The sequence below is a fragment of the Zingiber officinale genome, chromosome 6B (genome assembly GCF_018446385.1).
Source record: "Zingiber officinale cultivar Zhangliang chromosome 6B, Zo_v1.1, whole genome shotgun sequence".
Taxonomy (NCBI): Eukaryota; Viridiplantae; Streptophyta; class Magnoliopsida; order Zingiberales; family Zingiberaceae; genus Zingiber; species Zingiber officinale.
In genome coordinates, this window is record NC_055996.1 from 14,887,826 (window position 1) to 14,908,451 (window position 20,626).

General features: G+C 36.8%; 2 protein-coding genes across 3 annotated transcripts; one reads left to right on the forward strand and one right to left on the reverse strand.

Annotated features, from left to right (window-relative positions):
• The first annotated feature begins 1,489 nt into the window (after positions 1 to 1,489).
• Positions 1,490 to 5,673, forward strand: LOC121992063 (chloride conductance regulatory protein ICln-like). The gene is made up of 7 exons (XM_042546197.1): positions 1,490 to 1,710; positions 1,778 to 1,901; positions 2,299 to 2,413; positions 4,001 to 4,060; positions 4,154 to 4,207; positions 4,310 to 4,401; positions 5,297 to 5,673. Exons 1-7 carry the CDS (start codon positions 1,544 to 1,546, stop codon positions 5,375 to 5,377), a joined length of 693 nt encoding a protein of 230 aa, XP_042402131.1. The 5' UTR covers positions 1,490 to 1,543; the 3' UTR covers positions 5,378 to 5,673.
• Positions 5,674 to 6,953: 1,280 nt separating this feature from the next.
• LOC121992064 (nucleolin-like) lies at positions 6,954 to 15,309 on the reverse strand. Of its 2 annotated transcripts, none has more exons than XM_042546199.1 (11): positions 14,693 to 15,309; positions 12,655 to 13,193; positions 12,451 to 12,540; positions 12,035 to 12,274; positions 10,976 to 11,194; positions 10,573 to 10,897; positions 10,352 to 10,416; positions 10,185 to 10,246; positions 10,060 to 10,103; positions 9,245 to 9,300; positions 6,954 to 7,365 (listed from the first exon to the last, which is right to left on the reverse strand). In XM_042546199.1, exons 1-11 carry the CDS (start codon positions 15,153 to 15,155, stop codon positions 7,294 to 7,296), a joined length of 2,175 nt encoding a protein of 724 aa, XP_042402133.1. In that variant the 5' UTR covers positions 15,156 to 15,309; the 3' UTR covers positions 6,954 to 7,293. The 2 variants fall into 2 exon arrangements, with proteins under 2 accessions (XP_042402133.1, XP_042402132.1); XM_042546198.1 differs by having other exon boundaries at positions 10,352 to 10,476.
• Positions 15,310 to 20,626: the final 5,317 nt, after the last annotated feature.

Here is a 20,626-nt window from a genome sequence, read left to right on the forward strand (position 1 = left end):
CGGGACTCTAACCTGCCTAACTTCACTCATTAGGTCTTTCACCTGACTTCACTCATTAGGATTTCTCAACTGCTTAGTTTCACTCACTAGGTCTTTCACTTGCCTAATCTCCAGTTAGGACTTTCCCAGTCAAGTATCTGGTCAAACCTTTGACTTACTTAACTTTTCTTCACATTTAACTGATCAGTCCTAGACTAGAGGGCAATTGTATTAACAATTTCCCCAATAAGACGATTGCTCCTGCAATCTACATATATTGTCAAACATCAAGACTCAAACTTGAGCCAACTCAAGCTTAGTCAACCTGGTCAACCTTGATCCAGGGGATATTCACCAACAAAATGGGCATAGATAATAGTCTAATAAAATCGTTGTCTATTACCATATAAACAACACTAATAGATAACGATTAATTAAAATTATTGTTGTAAGTAAAAAAAACTTATAGACAACGGGTTTAAAAAATCGGTGTCTTTGACATACATAAGACAATTATTTTAAAAAAATATTATTTTTGACATACATAAGATAATAATTTTTTAAATACCATTACCTTTTTTCCAAGAAAATAATCAACAACAATCGTTTTCAATAAAAACTATTATTAAATAGAAAATACATCAGTTTTTTGAAAAATCGTTGTTTGTTGAGTGTGGTTGAATTTTAAATTTCTTGTAGTGAATTTATGATTCAAGATTTGTATCAAATAAAAATTATTCCATAGCTGCTACAACGTATAAAAGCTATTCGGTAGTTGCTGCTAAAATATATTTAGTATGGATTTAAAATTTAAGATTTATGATATCTTAATATTATTATATCAAAATATTATTTACCAATTTAATTAAAATTATTTAAACTTCGTCAAAATAATTTTAAAATAATTATACAAACTATTTGATATAATAATATTTAAATATACTAAATTCTAAATTTAAATCTCTAAATTCAAAACTTACACTAACTACTGATAGTTTTTATATGTTACGGTAACTATTGATAGTTTTTATACTATATAAATTATAAATTTTAAACTCATTCTAAATATACTATATAAAATTATTGGATAGCTTTTATATGTTGCACCCGTTATTTAATAACTTTTACGTATTATAGAAACCAGTTGATAGTTTCTAAGATTAAATAATTAAGAACATCCACGGTATATTTATGAACATTACTTCTCTAAATATTATAGAGGAGAGAAAAGAAATAGAGAAATTGATATATAATATATTGAAAAATAGATATTTAAATTTAATAAAATAATTTTTTTATTCTAAATTATGTATTTTGGATAGGGAAATTGACGTGGATAGTCTAAGTTTTCGATAAAATCATAAGAGGTCGCTCGTTTTTTTTTTCCAATACGTTCTTTTCATGATTTGTAAAATATGAAGTGTACTTTTGATTATTGTTCTTTTTTTTTTTCTAATACAGAATAAATGTAAATATTTAGTCATTTAAGTTTATAAAAAAATGTAAATGTTCCGCTGGATTAAAAAGGGGCGTTGTGTCCTGGGAACCCTAAAGATACCCCGCTATGGGTTTAGGGCTGCTGCACTTCGATGGTCGCGTCGTCGACGACGATGGACGGCCCTTGCTGGAATCCGACGACGGTGAGGAGCTGATGCATGTTGAGCCTGGCGTCGCCGTCGCCCTCGGTTCCCGGCCCATGGAGTCGCCTGGAACTCTCTACGTCACCTCAAGGTATCAGTGCCACGCTCACTCAGTTTCTTGCTTCTTGTCTTCTCTCAGATGTGAGTGGATCCTGCAGGAGGGTGATTTGGCTGAGCGACGCCGACAAAGAGAAAGGGTATGCGGTGGATTTCTTGTCGTTGTCCCTCCACGCTGTGTCGAGGGACCCAGAGACCTACCCCTTTCCTTGCATCTATACTCAGGTATTTGATCTATGACTGAGTTTGGGGCGGTTCTACCTGAACTTGTATTGAATCCAAAGGATCAAAATTACAAAACGTAACTTTTTTTTTTCCTTTTCTTTTTATCTCGAGTATTAGAAAATTGTCTGTGTTTTTTTGGAGAATTCATTGTGGTGCTCGATAATGCGCTATTTTGCCTCACTGATTGGATAGCTACATGTTGGCGCTTGAGGTTGCCTATTTGAGTTGGTGATTACTAGCTGAGAATGGTCCTTTAATAGTAATAATTCCCTGAAGGATTTGAATTATTTGAGGGGCAAAAATGAGTTACACCATTGAGGATAGTTAGATTGGCTGATGGCCCCTGTGCTGTTTTTTGCTTTATTGCTTATGTACTGTTTGCTGGATTCTTCATCAGATTGAGATAGGTGACGAAGATGAAGAGTCTGAAAGCTCAGATTCAGAAAGTAATGATGATTTGGAATTGTCAAAAGTCACTGAAATGAGACTTCTTCCTTCAGATGCTGGAAAGTGTATCCTTGCTATCATGCATGCCTCATATTGTTTTCATTTGTGGCAAGTTCATTGATTGATGCATTTTTCATGTATAAAGTAGGCATTGCTGAATCTTTTGTAGCCAACTTTCTATTTAATGCTATTATGAGTGTGCTTGTCAAAGTAGGAAAGAATCTGATGCAGTTGGCATTGCTTCATCATGGATTTTAGTTATGGCATAATAATACAATTATGAATGTCATCTTATCTTTCATTATGATTATCCTGCAAGTTCATTGCATCGATCTGTAACTCATCGATTGCATATTCTGGGACCGTGATTGTCTTCTTATCAAATCCCATCTTTCACTAAGAGAAAAATCTCTATGCTTTTTATATGGTTGTTAATTTCAGATCCTCCTTGCATGTTGCTTTTTTTTTTCTTTTCTTGGTACTGAAAACCCTTAGAATTTGGGTTTGGTCAATTGTTTCTTTCATATTCTGTATCTTGGTAATATAAAAATATTACATACTGGGTAATCATATGTTGATCTACAATGCTAGTAGCAGTTATGTTTGTGTATGATGCTGTTAGTGTGTAGAGTGTACCAAGCAGTGATTTAGCTCACTTCCGGTTGATTTGCAACATCGTGGTAATTAGTATATTCAATCCTTAAAACATTTTACTGTGCTCAAGACCTAAGGAGGCAGTAAATTTTGTACTTGTTAATGTTAATTTGAAGAAAATATTAATAGTAAACCATTTGGAAATTATGAATGGAAAAACGTTAGAATCGTTTATAATGCATTTTTAGAAAATGAGAATATCATATACAATAAAGCATTGGTCCTTGCGAATTCCATTCTTCATTTAATCATTGGTACAGGTCCGTTTTGGTAGTGACTGAATTTTCATCCTGAACTGTTATTCTGAACCTTCACATAGAGAAACTCATATAATCCTCAGATTGGAATAAGACTATTGAGAATCACTATCCGCCCCATGCTTTTGTAATCACATGGGCAAGCACTGGGTTTTGTGAAGAAACATCACCCATGATCTCTTCACTTCAATTTATTTGAGGTTGAGGGCGTGTTCTCTGTCTCAATCTGGCTTTCTTTCTATCCTATTATGTGAGTGATTATAGATTAACAAATTAAAAGTTTATGGGAAATAAAATTTTAATCGATAAAATTATGCTTAATAGAAAATATAATAAAGTCATCCTTTCTGTCACATCATTTAGCCTTCGGGTTGTAGGTCCATGTTTCTTGAGAACTTCTGGGTTTTTATTTCTATTTGTTTTGTCCTTCCATTTCTTGAGGTCTTTTTGAATTTTGTTTTACTACATTTGGCCAACTTTAGTATCATTCACAGCTGAGAGCAGCTAGCAAGTTTGTGAAAATGAATCTAAACCATCCTTTGTTTTAGCTTTGCTATAATCCATTGTGGTAACACCTCTGCCTAGTCAATGCGTGCCAGTTTGGTGATTATCAGCTCAAGTTTAGTGTTCATGATTTTTTTTTGTTTGATCTTGAACACCTGTAGTCATGTTGGTTTGTGACATGAACCAATAAGTGATATAATATCATTTTTTTTGTTTCATCCTTAACTAATGTTATAGTGGATACTCTCTTTGACATTTTCTGTCAATGTGCTGAGCTAAACCCTGAGCCTCATCAAGGTAAGGGCGGACTTGTTTTTTTTTTCTTCTCTAATAACATTATACTTAGGCACCTTCTTATCTGATCATTCTTCTCTGATGTTATACATTCAGAAGGAGAGGAAGAAAATACTTGGTTTTTTGGTGATGAAAAAATCAGCGATGCTGGTAATTTGATTTAATTAATATAGAAGCATTGCAATTTGGTTTTCTATCATTATTCAACTATAGCAATGATATCTATGTAAACCATTTTTCTTTTCTTTGCAGGAAGTGATTCTGAGTGGCAGTTTTCAGAAAATCCTGGCAACCCTATTGGTTCTGCAAATGGAGATCATGACCTATCTCAGAGAGTTCATGAGGTATGTGTAGGTGCAGGGTATCGTGCTTCTTTACCTTTGAGTGATGCATTATTGTCATGGATAGATATTTCTTACTACAATATAACATTTTACATTGTCAAGTATTTGGCAGGGGAATATCTTCAAACCTATGCTTTGTGTAGAAATTGCTAAAAGAATCTATGCATATGTTTATTAATAATATTTTTTGTATTTACAAGTGATGCCATGGTTTTCATCTCAAGGCATATAATAGTTTTTATTGGTTGGTTACTATTATCGGCATCACCTATCCATGCATTTATTTATTTTCTTGCCATTTAAGTATCAAAGTTCTAATAGAAAGCAAAACCAAAGTAACTTTGTCTGCTAGAGTTGCAAATAGAACTTCGAAAACATTAAATGGGAATCTTCAAAAAGTTCACCTGATCTTCTTACCTACAAAACATTAAATGTTACTCATAAATTTTTTCCTTTACTAGTTGCTAAACTAGCTATCTTGAACTAAGCTTCATTATCTTATTGAGTTATTTACTTTTTTATTGAGCCTGAAGTCGAACATGTGTTTTATGTAAGTTCAATTGGAGTCATTATTATTCATATGATTTAGGTAAAATGTTTTATATAATAATGTAAATTCATGATCTTTCCAGAACTTCAACAAGCAGGCTCACACACACACACAATTGAGTTATTTAATTTTTTTATTGAGTCTGAAGTCGAACATGAGTTTCATGTAAGTTCAATTGGCCGAATACTGAATACAGAGCTCGTTCAGTTTTAGTTAGTTTGCATCTACCAATCTGGATTGTTTTCATAGTAAAATTTTCACAATCTAACTTTAATCTCTAATTCAGTTTTATGCCCTTTTTCAACTTTATGTTCTTGTCCTGATTGGCCATTGTCTCTGATGCAGCTTCAAATCGATTCCCAGCAGTTTGAGGATGCAGACGAAGACGAAGAGACTCATGACGATCATTGCTTGGCAGCCAACTAATGCATTTCCCCACCAGCCCTGCAGTTCTCCATGGCCACTTAGGCTTCTTGTCCGCTAAAGAGAAGGTTCGGTTTACCAGTTTGAACTGGTTTAGTATGAGTAAAATCTACGTAAAAGGTCTTGCGATTGGTCAAGAATGTGTTCGATACTCATTGTGTGATGATCAAATCAAAGGAATGCCATCAAGGATTGTATCCCAATGGAAACCGAACCCAAGAGTTCATGAAACTTAATTGTGCAATCATTGTAATGGATATTTTCTACGATGATTAAGCAACAATTTGCGTGCTTAGAAAGTCTTTCGCTCCTACGAAGACTAATGTGCTTCCATTTGTCTTGATTCCATCAAACAAGGGAGTTGTCGTCTTGTTCAATTTGAATTTTTCCACCAATTGTTCACGTTGCCGCTGCCTTCGTTTATTCAAGAAAAAGGAATCAAGAAATAAATAGTAATTAAATAACTATTTCATTTGGTTCAGGAAATAAATAGTCGTTAGAATTCATGTGATTAATTTATAAGAATATTATCTTGATACTAATAAATATTTCTCATATGTAATATACTTAACTCATCAAATTTACTATATTCGACATCTTAGTTTATTCAACTAATCCAGCTGGCTCGATTAGAATGACTTGACCTACATTATCAGTTCATACCTATTGAGTTTGATCGGTCCACTTGACTTATCTAATCAATTAACGTATTAGATTGTGTAATAACGGATCTCAGAATATGTACTTCTCCGATTTACTCTAACAATGGATAAAAAAAAATTTATAGGACCAAATCAGTCATTCCAAATTCAATATTATCTGACTTGATTAATTCTTTTTTTAATCAATTAACGCATTCAATTATGCTATACAAGTTACTCATTTAGTATAATCAACCTAATAAATTCTAAGCATCTATATAATGTCTTGATTAATTTTTTTTATCAATTAACGCATTCAATTATGCTATACAAGTTACTCATTTAGTATAATCAACCTAATAAATTCCAAGCATTTATAGCTCGACTCCTAGTTATTGTGTATTGTGGACTAATTTCTTTCAAAAAAAAAAAATAATAATAATCCTATAACGTTAACTACAGAATGACACATCATTTATATTTTCGTAATTTATCTTAGTGATCGATAATTTTTTTTAATGAAACTGAATTGATAATTAATCTATTTGAAAAATATAATTCTTTAAAAAAAAACCCTTAACTAAATTAGCTTAACTTAAACAGGTCATGCAGCTTGATTGATCCCTTAAACCATCTTATTAATAAATTTATTTGCTTATCGAGTCAAGTCATTTGTTCGACCGGGCTCATTAATTTTTAAGGTCATCGATTCTTAAGGTTAGCTCCACCACTCCGCTTGCCTAATCGTCCTTTCGCGTAAAGGGCTGGATCCGTCGAAGCACATAGTCAACAGAATGGAGTATTTAAGTTAATTTTTAAAACTAATATATATTTACATACACATCAACCAACTTTAATCTACAAACAACTTCAGTACTTGTAGTAATAATAAAATAATAATTCAATGCTTATTCAACAGTCATAGTAGAAGACTACACTAATGTAAATAATTACTGATATAACACTTCTTTTTAATAATTCCAAAGGAACATGAGTATGTGGTTAAGTATCAGCACTCGAATTTACCCAACGGATTCACAAAACTAGGCAGCAACTACACAACAAAACCAAGAGCAAGCTAACTTCCACACCATCATGGGTAGGCACTTGTCATTGAGATTGAGCTTAGTATAAGCCCTGTTTTTCTCATCTAAAATGGCAGTGAAGCTTATTGAACCAAATGCAAACCTTTACTGAGATGGTGATACAACAATTAAGGGTGAACCGACACTCGTCTCGTCTGGCCGTCGGCAGCCTTCATAAACAATAACTGGTGCCTCAGTAATAGTTGTGTGGTGCATAGTTACCGCGCCCGGGATATGCTCCACTGCTTGGATACGTATAACCAGCCTGAGGGCAGAAAAAGGTTAGCCAATAGTTAGCATTAGATAACAAATCGGAAACTTCACACTAACTGTGTTGCAACTTGCAATTGGAAAAGCATTCGGAAGGGCTGGCCATAATATTTTGTTCAAATTTAAGATCAGAAAGTGCAAGTGACCCTCTATTGCAAATTCAGATACAAGAAAGACCATTTGCGCGTGCCAAGTTTTTGACTACGCCTTACTGAATAACTCAATCTAAGAAGAGTCTAAAGAACACACTCTTTCAAGTATGGTTTAAGGGACTAGGCTGGTTCCTGTAAAGAAGAATGTAGTTCTAACATCAATTCTCTTCTAGGGTTTTGGATGTCAACTTACATTTCTTGATCATGGGCAAGAATGGTAGGTACAATATCAGCATTGACTGAAATTTAGACATGACACAAACCAGATGTGTCCACCTATGTTTTTCAATGAATCTACATTCTATACTTACTACCAACATCTGTGGACTTTAATTAACTGCACTCTCAACTGAAGAAAATACCTATCCATCAAAGTTTGTTTCAATAAGGTTATATAACGATGAAATCATTTCATATTCTTGTTTACCCTATAAAATAGTAACAATCTTTTAGCAAATTATGATATTTTCCAACCTCACTTTGACTTCTGTAAAAAGTCTTACCTTGGATTTCAAAATTGATTTTTAAAGCTGCACATAAATTATAAATGAAGGATAATAATAGCATAATAAAGCTTGCAATTGTTACCAATAAACTTAGCCTTGTAACGTAATAATGTGACCTCTTCATTTGCCTTATGTATTGGACTATTGGTCTAAACAAATTTGAGATATTTCACATTATAATATTATAGCTTCAAATGGATTGTGAGCTTAAATTGGTTTTTTCTATTTAAATTCTTCTAGCTTAATAGTATGTGAATTCTGAATGTAGTCGAGTATGGGATTACTAAAGAATCCTTTTCCAAATTGATTTTACATAAATTTCTAATATCTACCAAAAGAGCAACCCGGTGCACGAAATCCCGCCAATACGAAGTCTCAGAGAAGGGTCTATCGTACGCAATCATACTCTACTTTGCAAAAGGTTATTTTCGAGACTCAAACTCACACAGCAATAATTTTACAGTTGCGCCAAGGCTTCCCTTCAAATTTCTAATATCTACCACTTCAAAATATTGTCATGTCATCCACATGATGATTTCTATATATTTGTCAATATGGAAAGTCTTACCCCTATTGGTCTAGAGTATGAGATTGAAATCCATGCTTTTTGGTATGCATCAGAGCCATTCAATGGGCTCTAGCTGTATGAACAAAGGTCCTCAACTATCTTGCTATACCAAGCAGTGTGTTATTATCTGATCTCAGTATGTTGGAATGTATCTGTATCTATGTTTGACGACTTTCCTAAAGCATGTGAATATCAGTTAGCTGAGTAAAGATGACAACAAAGTACTTGTAGGTATCAGTAAATTCAATCACTGCAAAAAGATACGGTTCCATTTGGTTATTCCAGAAAAATGACACTTGTGGATCAATCTTGTTACAATCAGACCAGAACAAGTATGAAATCATCTAATCAATTAGAAATATACGAGTCAAGTATGACTGGACTAAATGGGCGGTTCCAACCAGGTCAGTTTTAATGTTAGTATGTTAGTATTTTTCATTGAGACCAGCAATTCTTAACCAGTATCTAAAATATTACTACATGGTAGTAATTATTCAGTCTACGGTTCCTTGGGTTCTGCAATTATATTCTACAAATAACAATATAAAAACAGGACCCATTATTAAACAGAGCTGAGTATGAATCCATCCTTGGATGAAAACCACCATTGAGAGTAAAGTCAACAAAAATAAAAAACAAAAAAAATACCTGATAGCCAGTTGAACTCGAATATCTAGGATAGGAAGGTCGAGCTGTGGATACAGCTGCAGCACAGAGAAAACTTTTAGGAAGGCAAACATGCATAGCCAATAATTATACCAAACACAATATTTGAAAAAATAGACAGGGAACCTATAACTAGCCAAACGCACTACTTACTATCTTAGATTTGCTATAAACAATGCGAGGAATCTTAATCAATGAGTTCCAAACTTTCAATCTTAGCATCCAGAAATTGCACGTATTCTAGAGGTTTGTACTAAGTTGATATAGCAGCATCCTCTTTTTTCTCTCTTTTTCCTCTCTTCTTGATATTACATGAGATAATATTATTTTGGTCAACCATATTTAGATTTTATTGACCGTTGCAATACCTCTAATGGAATGGACTAATTTTGGTCAACAGAAAAGAGAAAAGCTAAGAAAGATGCAAATAAAGAGCAGATGATGAGATGAAGATATGCTCCACTTAAAAGAGGAAAGAATCTTCTTGTGAAGAGAAGACCAAAAAGGGCAGAGCATGATGAGAGAAACAATACAATAAGTATTAACTCTTGAACAGATAGCAATTTATATAATTATATCTGCTAAATTGATCAAGAAGAATCATAAATAAATAAGTATTAAAATCAGAAACAAATTTTTGCAATGGTTATAATCTGAATATCATACAGAAACCATAAAATGAACTCAACAAGGAATTTAGTATTGCTGTAGCGTGAAGAGGTATATCCATAACTGGAGCATCAAAAATACTAGCCATAAACAATTATAGAACACATTCGTGAGTGAAATTAGGTTACCTCCAGTGAACTCAGAACCCCTTTGGATATCATAAGCAGAAAATCTGAACCATAGAAAGAATCAGATATACAAGAACAATAATGAATTAGAATGTCTACAAGTTATAAAGAGACGAAAAAGAGACCTCTGCTCATATCCATATGAGTAATGACCTTGTGAAGCAGGAAGATATCCAGCATGAGGGGCCTAAAATATCATCACCCACCCCACATTTGAAACACACACATACATATATCAGTGACAGCAATGGCAACGAGAAAGGTGGAAGAGAAACAAGATTTAAGATCTCACGAGATCAGACTGGTAGGGATTGGATCCAGAAGCTCCAGCATACCCATATCTTTGATAGTTGATTACTGGCATAGAATATTTTGAGTAAGGGCGCTTAATAGAAGAACGTCTACCATGTGTATTACCTACATTTTCCAATAGAATTAGCAAAAATGTTCCATCAAAACCAAAAATCCAGGGCATTAGGTAATTATGTTATGTCAAAATTGGTGACTTCATACCATGGTAGTAGTCTTTGCGTGCTTTCTTGGATGACCGTTCATTCACTACAATTCCCCCGTCTCCACCACTACGTTTTTTTCCTTTGTTAGATTGCCACTGCTTTCTATTCTTAGTACTTCTACCATGAGACATGAAACTTGATTCCTCTCTTTTCTTTTTTCCTTTAGAATCTCCTTGCACACTGACCTGCTTGGACTTGGACCTTTTCTTTCTTTTGGATTGGACTTGATCTATAACATCGTCATCCTTGTATACTTTGAATCCGCCATGAGCAGCCCGCTTAGCAAATCGCCCTTTAGGCGGCCTGGCAAGATTTACTTTCACCTGAACTCAAGCATACATAAAGAACTTACTACAATTTGACATTACAAACATCACACAGCATACAGAAGCAGGTCATACATTGACATCGCCTTCCCCATGTTGGCTGCTATTCATCCCCTCCACACAAGCTAGAGCACTCTCTCGTGAAGTAAATTTAACAAAAGCAAAGTCTTTCTTTTTGGTGGCAGATTTTCTGAACATCTGTACTTTCTCTATTTCACCATAATGTTGGCAAATTTCTCTTATTTTCTTTTCATCCCAAGAATCAGGAAGATCCTCAATATAAACAGTTTTGACCTGCAAAAAACATACATTTTCCAAGCAAAAAAATTAGTAACCTGAAAAGAAAATTTATTAGTGGATCATGCAAGGAAAAAAGCAGCAATTTATATCAAAGTCTTATAGGTAAGTTCAGAATGACCAATAAAGTTCAGCTGTATTTACAAAGGAAGGGCAGAGAACCGTAGGATTGGGGACTAGGAAATGATCCTTTACTTTGCATTATGAAACAACTATTATATGGGTATATATACGTTCATGAAAAATCCTAATTCTACTAATGTGTAACTACATCCACTAGACTAATAACCCTAAGGGAGTGCTTGGTTGGAGGGAATGGAAGTGAGGAATGGGAATGAGATTGAAAGTTAGTGTTTGGTTTGGGGTATTGATGGTGGGTCCCACGGATTCAAACCTCCAAATATGGGATTGGGCCATTACCAAGTAAAATGGGGGGAATGGGAATGGTAGGTCCCACGGATTCAAAACTCCCCATTCCCATTCTTTACTTCAATGAATCTCATTCCTATTCTCATTCCCTTCCGCAAACCAAGCGCCCCCTAACATCTTTAACCCTCCCGTTAAGTCAGAGTATAGATACTATGTATGTCCAACTTATTACATAACCTAGAAAAGCTCCCATGAACAAAGAAGTATAAATCTAACGAAGATCACAACTATGAACTGGAAGCATTATACCCACACACAAGCAAAACCAAATCAGGCTAATCCACAACCGCCAAGTGAAACTTAAATGGATATGTATTCAGTCATCTCCATACAACACCAGAGGAATATTAAGGCACTTTGATAGTTCTATGAAACAGTGTTAGGGTACAGAAAAAAGATCCAACAAACCTGTAACATTATTTCTTCACTTAAATTCATTGAAGTTTCTGCAAAAGCAACTTTAGCACTCCTTTCACAACCAAAGACAGCATCTGGTAGCCTCAACCGCTGGAATGCTTCCATTGCATCTGAATGTGAGTTAAATTCAAGAAAAGCAAAACCTTTCGTTTTCCCTTCTTTTTTAGGATCTTCGGGTAAGAGTATATCCTCAAGGTGTTCAACTCCATACGCTCTGAGTGTCTCAGTCACCTAGGAATACACATGCAAAGTCAAAATTTGCATGAGAACTTAATGAGGATAAAATGATAGAAAGAAAATTAATCAAGACTAAAAAACAAAAAGATCAAGAGCAATTAAGAAAATAAGCAGAAAAAAATGTGGTAGCTGTTAGAGACAACAAAATAAAGTGAGTTTCACTTTCATACTTGTTCTTTTGTCCATGTTTTGCATATATTTCCAAGATAAAGGCAGTTGTTATCCTGGCTAGCTGATACTCCAACTCGTTTGCCTTTCACCTGTGCAAAACCAGAGTGCAAGACGATCTACCTAATTAAAACTCTGATCTTTTGCAAAAATATCAATTCTTTCAAAGAATAAAATTTAATATAATATCAGGTTCATAGAGAGACCTCTGCCCCATCCTTCAGCTCAGAAAGAACCTTCCTTGCATCATCAATTTTAGCATATTGAATGAAGGCAAACCCTTTGCTCTTCTGTGTCACAGCATATTTAGCTATTCTTATGGATTGAATTTCCCCAAACATACCAAAGACATTGACTATATCTTCCTCAACAGCACCTTTATCCAGCCCGCCAATAAATATTCTAAAATTCTTGTCTTTTCTCACTGCCATCTGAGTTTGAACGTATAATGAGGCATCATCCTCATCATTTTCTTCCTCATTGACATTATCACTATTTCTATTTGTGTAGCCATCTTTTAGTTTCTCAACTTCAATTTTGTCTTCATCTTCCTCATCACCTTCATCTTCCTCATCACCTTCATCTTCTCCAGAACCTTCAGTTTCACTTGGATCTTCGTCTTCATCTTCAATTACATCTCCACCTTCCTCATGATCTTCAATACTGTCTTCCTCATCATCTTTGATCTCATCTCCATTTTCCTCATCATCTACCTCATCATCATCCTTGACTATTTTTGCTTTACCTGATAAAGAAAATCAATGAGTTACAATGATATAGTCTAGATTTCAATCACTAGGGGAAAAAGACAATGTTATTCCACCCCCACCCCCCAATGGTTCATTTGGCAAGACACGATGAATCTGAAATAGAATAGAATAGAATCAGCAATAAAATGAACAGGACGATTCTTTCCATTCATATGTTTGGTTTTATTAGATTCAAATGTTCTTATGAATAGAATAAAAATATACGTAACTTTCAAGCCTTTTGTTTTATGTAGAATGCTATATTTTTTTGAATGTTGAATACCCATATGGAATGAAATCAATACACCATCCTACTGATCAATCTCACTCAGACAAATTGATCAAAATAAAATAATGGCACCAAATCCAGAATTATGATTCCATACTGGGCCTTTTTCCACCATACCAAATGATCCACAGGAACTGTAAGAGGTTTCAATATCTATTGAACGTGTCACTTTCTTTCTTGTCTTCCTATTGCCTGGCCTATGATATTGTCACAGGAATAAAAATCAAGACTCTCATTGAAGAATATATATTTTTATCAAAACAATTACATTAGAAGACAAATAGAGCCATTTGAATGCCACAAAAAAGCTAAAGAAATCTGGTATGAAGACGCAAATACTAGTTAATTTTGATAAAACACCGATCACTCTTGGGAGAAATTCCAGTCGTCATCATTAAATTATGTTTGCTCCAACTCTTTGAGCTCAACTACCTGGATTTTATCATTAAACTTGATGCAAAATTTTATGCTAGTAATAAACTAATCAATTAGATCCATTTTTCTCTTTTAATAAACATAAAAAAGTAATATTAATAACAATTAAGAAAATAGAAATAGTGCCTAAGCCACAAATGGATAATGTACCATGCTCCAAGTAACTTACCACTATCAATTTCTCTTTTCATGTGCCAAAAACTAATTGATGTGGAAATATAATTGCCTTGTTTCGATAAGTCTAGAGTCCTAGGTATTTGACATTGACAACAAGGATCCTATCTTGTCATCATAATCAATGCACACCTAAATTGCTAATAATAGATAAATCTCAAAATCGCTCTTAATTAGGTTATGCGAACTTCTCTTTGTCTCGATTTACACACCTTAGACTCTTAATAGAAAATAAAATTGCCTAGCTCAAGCTTCATGAATAGAAATGAACATTCAGTTTCATACTATGAAAAAAAACTATTAATACGTGTCAACTGATGAAGACCTGGTCAATCCGATGTGCTAACAATGCATTTTAACAACATCAGTGTAAGAATGGAGAAAGAAATATTTGTCTGCCAAAAAAAGAATGAAAAGGAAGTCGTGCAACAAGTGTGTTTATTTAAGAATTAGAATTAAGTGAAAAAAAACATAAATCAGCTCGATGGACTGAATCTCAACTGGGTCCAGCATCCCTTTTTTGCTCAGCTAAACAATTAAACTACAAAAAAATGCGTAGAAAACAGATTTGGCATGGGAACGGCACACAATTCATACCCTGATCAGCAGCCACAACATCGTGCTCTTCTTCAGCTTCTAGAACCGCAGCAACATCGCCTGGATGCTTTGGAACTTCAGCATTTTCAGGATGCACGGAAGAATCATCAACTTCCTTTGCATCCTCCGGATCATCAGCTACGGTTTGTTCTCTAGCCTTCTCAACAGATGCTGCTTCTTCGACCATCTCAGATGCAACCTCCTGAATCTGCAAAGCCTCAACTAGCACTTGAGTAGGCTTCTCCGTCGCAATCGTCGCTCCATCGATTTCTGATGTCATCACTCTCTCATCCGCCACAGGATCCTCTACAGACATCGGCGTAGCGATAATCTCAGCTTTGAGCTCCTCCCTCTTCACACCCTCAGCCTCCGCCGACGGCGACTCATCGATCGCAGCGAGATTCTTCTTCGACCTCAGCGACGGCCTCTTGGCGACGGCCTTCTTGACCGACCGCGGGGGCATCTTCCTCGAGCAGGAGCAGCAAGCAAACGGGAGAAAGCGAGCGGAAGTGTCTTAGGGTTCGACGAAAGGGCGTGGAGCAGATGGCGAAGAAGAGGACGCCGTTGCTGGATCCACCATGCAACTGCGAAGCGGATCCGCCAACCGAACCGACCTGACAAATTTGGACCCGAGTCCTTACATTGCAATCGTCCTCTCTAACGGGCTCAACTTCAGCCCGCTTTCGCATAGCCCAGCCCAGAGAGAATATTACAAACTTTATCTTTTTATAAATACATGTAATTCAGAACTCGTACTGCATCTAACTTTCTCTCAAGAGAACAATTTTTTTTTATTTTTATTACGATTAAAAAAATTAATTATATATGTTGCAGTAGTTTTCTTTGATGACTTTTACTGGGCATATGTTACCTGGTAAATGATAAAAGGTGATCACGAGACGAGAGACAATCATCTTTTTCTTTGTTCCCGATCGATTCCCATTTCTTCTTGGCTTAATTACCGTGAAAAGTGTCGAGCCATGTGACCTTAGCATAAGGCAATTGGGAACGACTTTGTAGGGTGGGCAAGTATATTAATTAGGTCCATGCATAGTTGCAACTTTTTAGGTGCTTTTCGTGCGATATCATATGAGTAATTATTATTTAAGGAAGGTTTATTGGTCATACTCAGACTTTTAGGGAAGAGCGAGAGGAAGCCAAAGGGGCATAGAGAGTCTACGGTTGATAGCGACAAGTAATTATTTAAGGGAGCTAATGAACGTTATGTGCCCTAACGGATCAGGAATTAGAGGTCTGGGACATGAATATAATTTAATGTTAGGTAAATTATTAAGATGATTATGTTTATCGCATTTTCATAATCCGTCTCTATATTATACTAAGGGATATAAATTAAGGTGTTAATTTATAGCTGGCTGTTACATGATTAGGAGATAAGAGGAGTTTTTTTTCTTAAAAATATGCACCTTTGAAAATTGATCCTTGTCTTATTATAATAAATCTATCCACCACTAACTAATTGAGCATCCTAATGGGAACAATGTTAAACAAATTATGAACTATGCAAATAAAGTTGTAGAATATTTAAATCACATATCTAAGTTTTAAAATTATTAAATCACGTCTCCTATACATATTTTGCTTGTGAATGATTTCGTGACCTTAAACCTAAATTTTAAAATCTAATTCGTGTTAAAAAAATTATTGCTCTCAGTATATTATATCAAATTGATATTTGAGAGCATGAATATTATTCTTGTCCGTAAGCGGAGAAGACGGAAAGCTAGAGATGTGGCTGGAAATTTAACGCACGCGAAGACTCCACGTGATCCTACAACATAAAAGCGCTAGTGCCGAGCCGGAAAGGGATTTTCAGCGTTGATCCTCCGATGCTCAAGTCAATTTACGACAATATAGAGAATAGTAAGAATGTTATAACAAAAGAACGTGTAGAATGATAAAGTTGCTCATACCTCTTCTGATAGATGTGAATTCCCTTTTATGATACCGCTGTAGTGCATGTGCACGTATTTCAAAGTGTGCACATGTTTTTTCAAGTGCTCTATGAAAAGATAAGTCAAAAAATGTCTCTGACAACTTTCCTTAAGCGAGCATACATATCTCTTATGTAACAGTCTAGAAACTTCTACCATACGATTTATCTACGGAATATGCTCTACTGTTAGTGACATAAATCTCTAAAAGAGTACGAGAGGATATACTATAGGCCGACCGGTGGTCGCTTGGTCGGGACACTCCCACTCGACTATGTTACACCAAGCACTCTCCCTTTTACTTAACTTTCTCGTTGTCGGAGGGACTGCATCTCATCCGGACGGACACGACTTCCACTCAGTAGGGACGACAGTTGGGGGATGCACTGCCTGCTACTTTTGCACTTCGAGTTATCTGTTTAGCCTTGCTCGTCCACTCGAATATGCCGTCCACTTTGTTGGGACCTTGACGTTCGCTAGAGGAGGGTGAATAGCGTCTCACCCAAATCGTCGCTTTCTACGTTTGTTAGTGCACAGCAGAAACAAAAATACTAACAAACAAAAGCAAAGCTAACCCTTCAAAACAATAAACAAGAAGCAAACACAATGACACGTTGTTTAACGTGGTTCGGAGATGAAACTCCTACTCCACGGCTGTCCGTAAGGTGGACGATCCCGATCCGTCGGTGGATGACTCCCCGGAAAATCACCGGCTAACTCGTGTAGCTCCTTGTAGGTGGAGAAACCTCACCACAAACTCTCACCAAGAACTCTTGAGAAGCTAGGGCACTGGTAGACTACTAATAGGGGTTAACCACCTCTATTTCGTCAACATTAACCAAGCTTCCAATGCTTGGTTATATAGGCCACAAGTTAGAAAACCCCGCCTACCAGTTGACTGCCAAAACATGCAGTCGACTGCCCTTCGTGGAAATTCGACCGTTGCAGCCCAACGGCTCGATACCAACCCTCTGTTCGCTCTCAGTCGACTGCACCAGTCGACTGATGAAACCACCATTCGACTGCTACAGTATTGCTACAGTAACGCTACAGTTCTGTTACATTACCGCTACAGTAAACCCTAATTCTAGAATTTTACCCCGAGTACATTCACTCAACACTCATTCTCGCCCGACCAACTTAGACCTAGCCTTCTATCCTCCTCCATCAGCTTTTGCGTCACTCTGATGTCTCCCCATCCTTCACGTCTTGCCTTCTGGAGCTTCCATCGGCTTTGTCATTGTTGTCAGGTCTTCCTTTGCCAAGAGGTCGCGCCTCCGGGACTTCATCCATTGTCAAGTCACACTTGGACTTACGTTGCCAAGACTACATGCTTGGACTTACACGGCCAAGACTCATCCTTGGACTTTCCTCTTTTGCCAAGATCACACCTGGACTCCTTGTTGTACCTGTATCCTGCACACTCACAATGCATATCAAATACAACAATAAACTTAACTTAAACCTTTGCCCAAACATCAAAACTTAGGGTACCCAGATTGCTCCAACACACTTGGCCATAATTGGCCCAGTTGGTTGGCTTTGACTCCTTTGATTTTGACTTCCACATTAATCAATTTTCCTTACTTTGGCTTATTTTTTATGGGTCCCCTCTTTATCACCACATTAAATATAATAAAAAAACCATGTTAGACTCCGTGGTAGTTTTGATGTGATCAACCAAGTTGGTTAGGTCCTGCTTTATGTTTGATCCCTATGTCTGAATGTGCAGGAGCTTAGGAGCACAGGAAGTCGAGCGGAAGACGCAGCTAGCGAGAAGGACGACACGGGAAGGGAGTCGATGGGCTCGGTGCGTCCGAAGGACGAGAGAGCTGCGGAAGAGTACTCCGGTGGGCGTGAAGAGCGTGCGCGGCGTTCGAGGGACGTTAAGACGGGACGGAAGGCTGCTCGAGGAGAAGGCCAGAAATTGGGTTCGGGTGAGCCCTATTCCGATTGGCCACAATCACCCAAAAGATCGGAGCATCGGAAGTTGAAGAAAGCAAGCTGGAATTTGAGCTGCCAGCTTGGAGGCACCTTCAGGCTTGTTGAAAGCGCCTCTAGCTTGAAGGCACCTTCAGCCTTGTTGAAGGCACCTTCAACAGGTCAAACTGACCGTTTCGAATTGCGGATAAAGTTTTATCCGCTCACCCCTTGGAGACGCCTTGGACCCCTATTGGAGGCGCCTTGGAGCTTCGAGATCAGATTTCCATAGGCTATTTAAAGGCCCCTGGAGCTAGGAATTCACAACAACTTCTACATTCAACTCTGTAAGCATTTCCTAGCAGTAGTTCTGAGCCATTAGAGTGTAAAAGGCTTCTCCGCCTTCAGCAAAGGAGAATTTTCTTAGTGTGCTTTCTTACTGCCCTGAATTAGCAACTCGCTTGGTTGTAACCAGGTTAAATTCGGTTTCTGCTTTTTATTTCTGCTTTTATTTTATTTACTATTGCATTAATTGAGTTAAAAGAACGAGGAGGGTAGTTTTATTTTTGTTTACAGCAATTCACCCCCCCTCTTACCGGCCTCCGCTGCACCTACAATTGGTATCAGAGTCTGATCGCCTCAGAAGGACTAACCGTCAACTGAAGCACTGCGATCAAGACGATGGCCGGAGCGAACATCCATCCCCCGAAGTTCGACGAAGATTTCGCTACATGGAAGCGAAAAATGGAGGTATTCTTTAAAACAGACTTTGATATTTTAATTACTATGAAATATGATTTTGCAGCTTCTAAAGACAAAGAAGAAAACAAGTGGAGCAAGAAGGAGCAAGCCGATTTCGTCGCCAACGGAAAAGCTGAATTCCATCTCCTCAGCGTTCAGCCACCTCAGGAGGTAAGTTGGATCGGAAGCTATGACTCAGCGAAAGATCTCTGGGAGAAATTCCTGGAGCTTCATGAAGGCACCTCTGAAGCGAAGTTGGCGCGACGTGACATCCTCCGGACACGACTAACAAACCTCCGGATGAACAACGGCGAGAAGGTAGCGCAACTCCAAGCGAGAATCAAGAAGCTGATAATGCAACTAACGAACCTTGGAGAAGAAGTAACCAACCGAGATTCCATCCGATACGCGCTCAATGCCTTCCCGAGGACTTCAGAATGAGCGTCCTTAGTAGATGCTTACTACATCTCTAAGGACTTTGAGGTAAGTAGTTTAGAAAACTTGTTTTCAACTTTCGAACTTCACGAGTCTCAACTTGCAGAAAAACCAGTAGAGAAGTCGAACCTCAACGTTGCCCTACGAGCTGAAAAGGATGATCCCGACTCCGAAGCGTCAATCGACGAAAACGAAGCTGCGTTAATGGTAAGACGTTTTAATAAGTTTTTTAAATCTAACAAGTTTAGATCGCAGTCAAGTAAACGTCATCAAAAAGGAAGGACAGTCCGGTGCTACAATTGCAACGAAGAAGGGCACATCAAGGATGATTGCCCAAAGTTGAAGAGCAAATAAAAAGATAAGGAAAGAAGCAAGAAGCCAGCTCGACCCAAGCACAAAAACCTGAAGGCGACATGGGACGACTCTTCATCCTCCGAGTCAGAAGTCGAAGAATTCTCAGGATTAGCTCTACTAGCTAACCATCGGCTAGATGAAATGTCTAGCTCAGAGATGAGCATCGATGAAGGGGGAGGAACATCAGAAGAAGAAAGTAGTAGTGAAGGGGGAGCGTCACCATATCAGGTAAGCAAGGTACGCAATCTAACCCCGTCTCAATCTTTTCGATTTATTAAATTGCTTTCTAAAGACTTATGCGAATTAGAAAAAGAAAATAAAGAATTAAAAATGAAATTAGCAAAAGCATGTCCACTTGAAATGTACGATAGAATAAAATCAGAAAATGACAAATTAAAATTAGAAATTGAAAAATTGAAATCTGATGCATGCTTAAATAAATTTCCTAAATCAAAATTAAGAATTTATGAAAAATTAAATTGGTACATTAGAAAACACCATGGTCAACTTAGAAATGTGCCCAAAAATC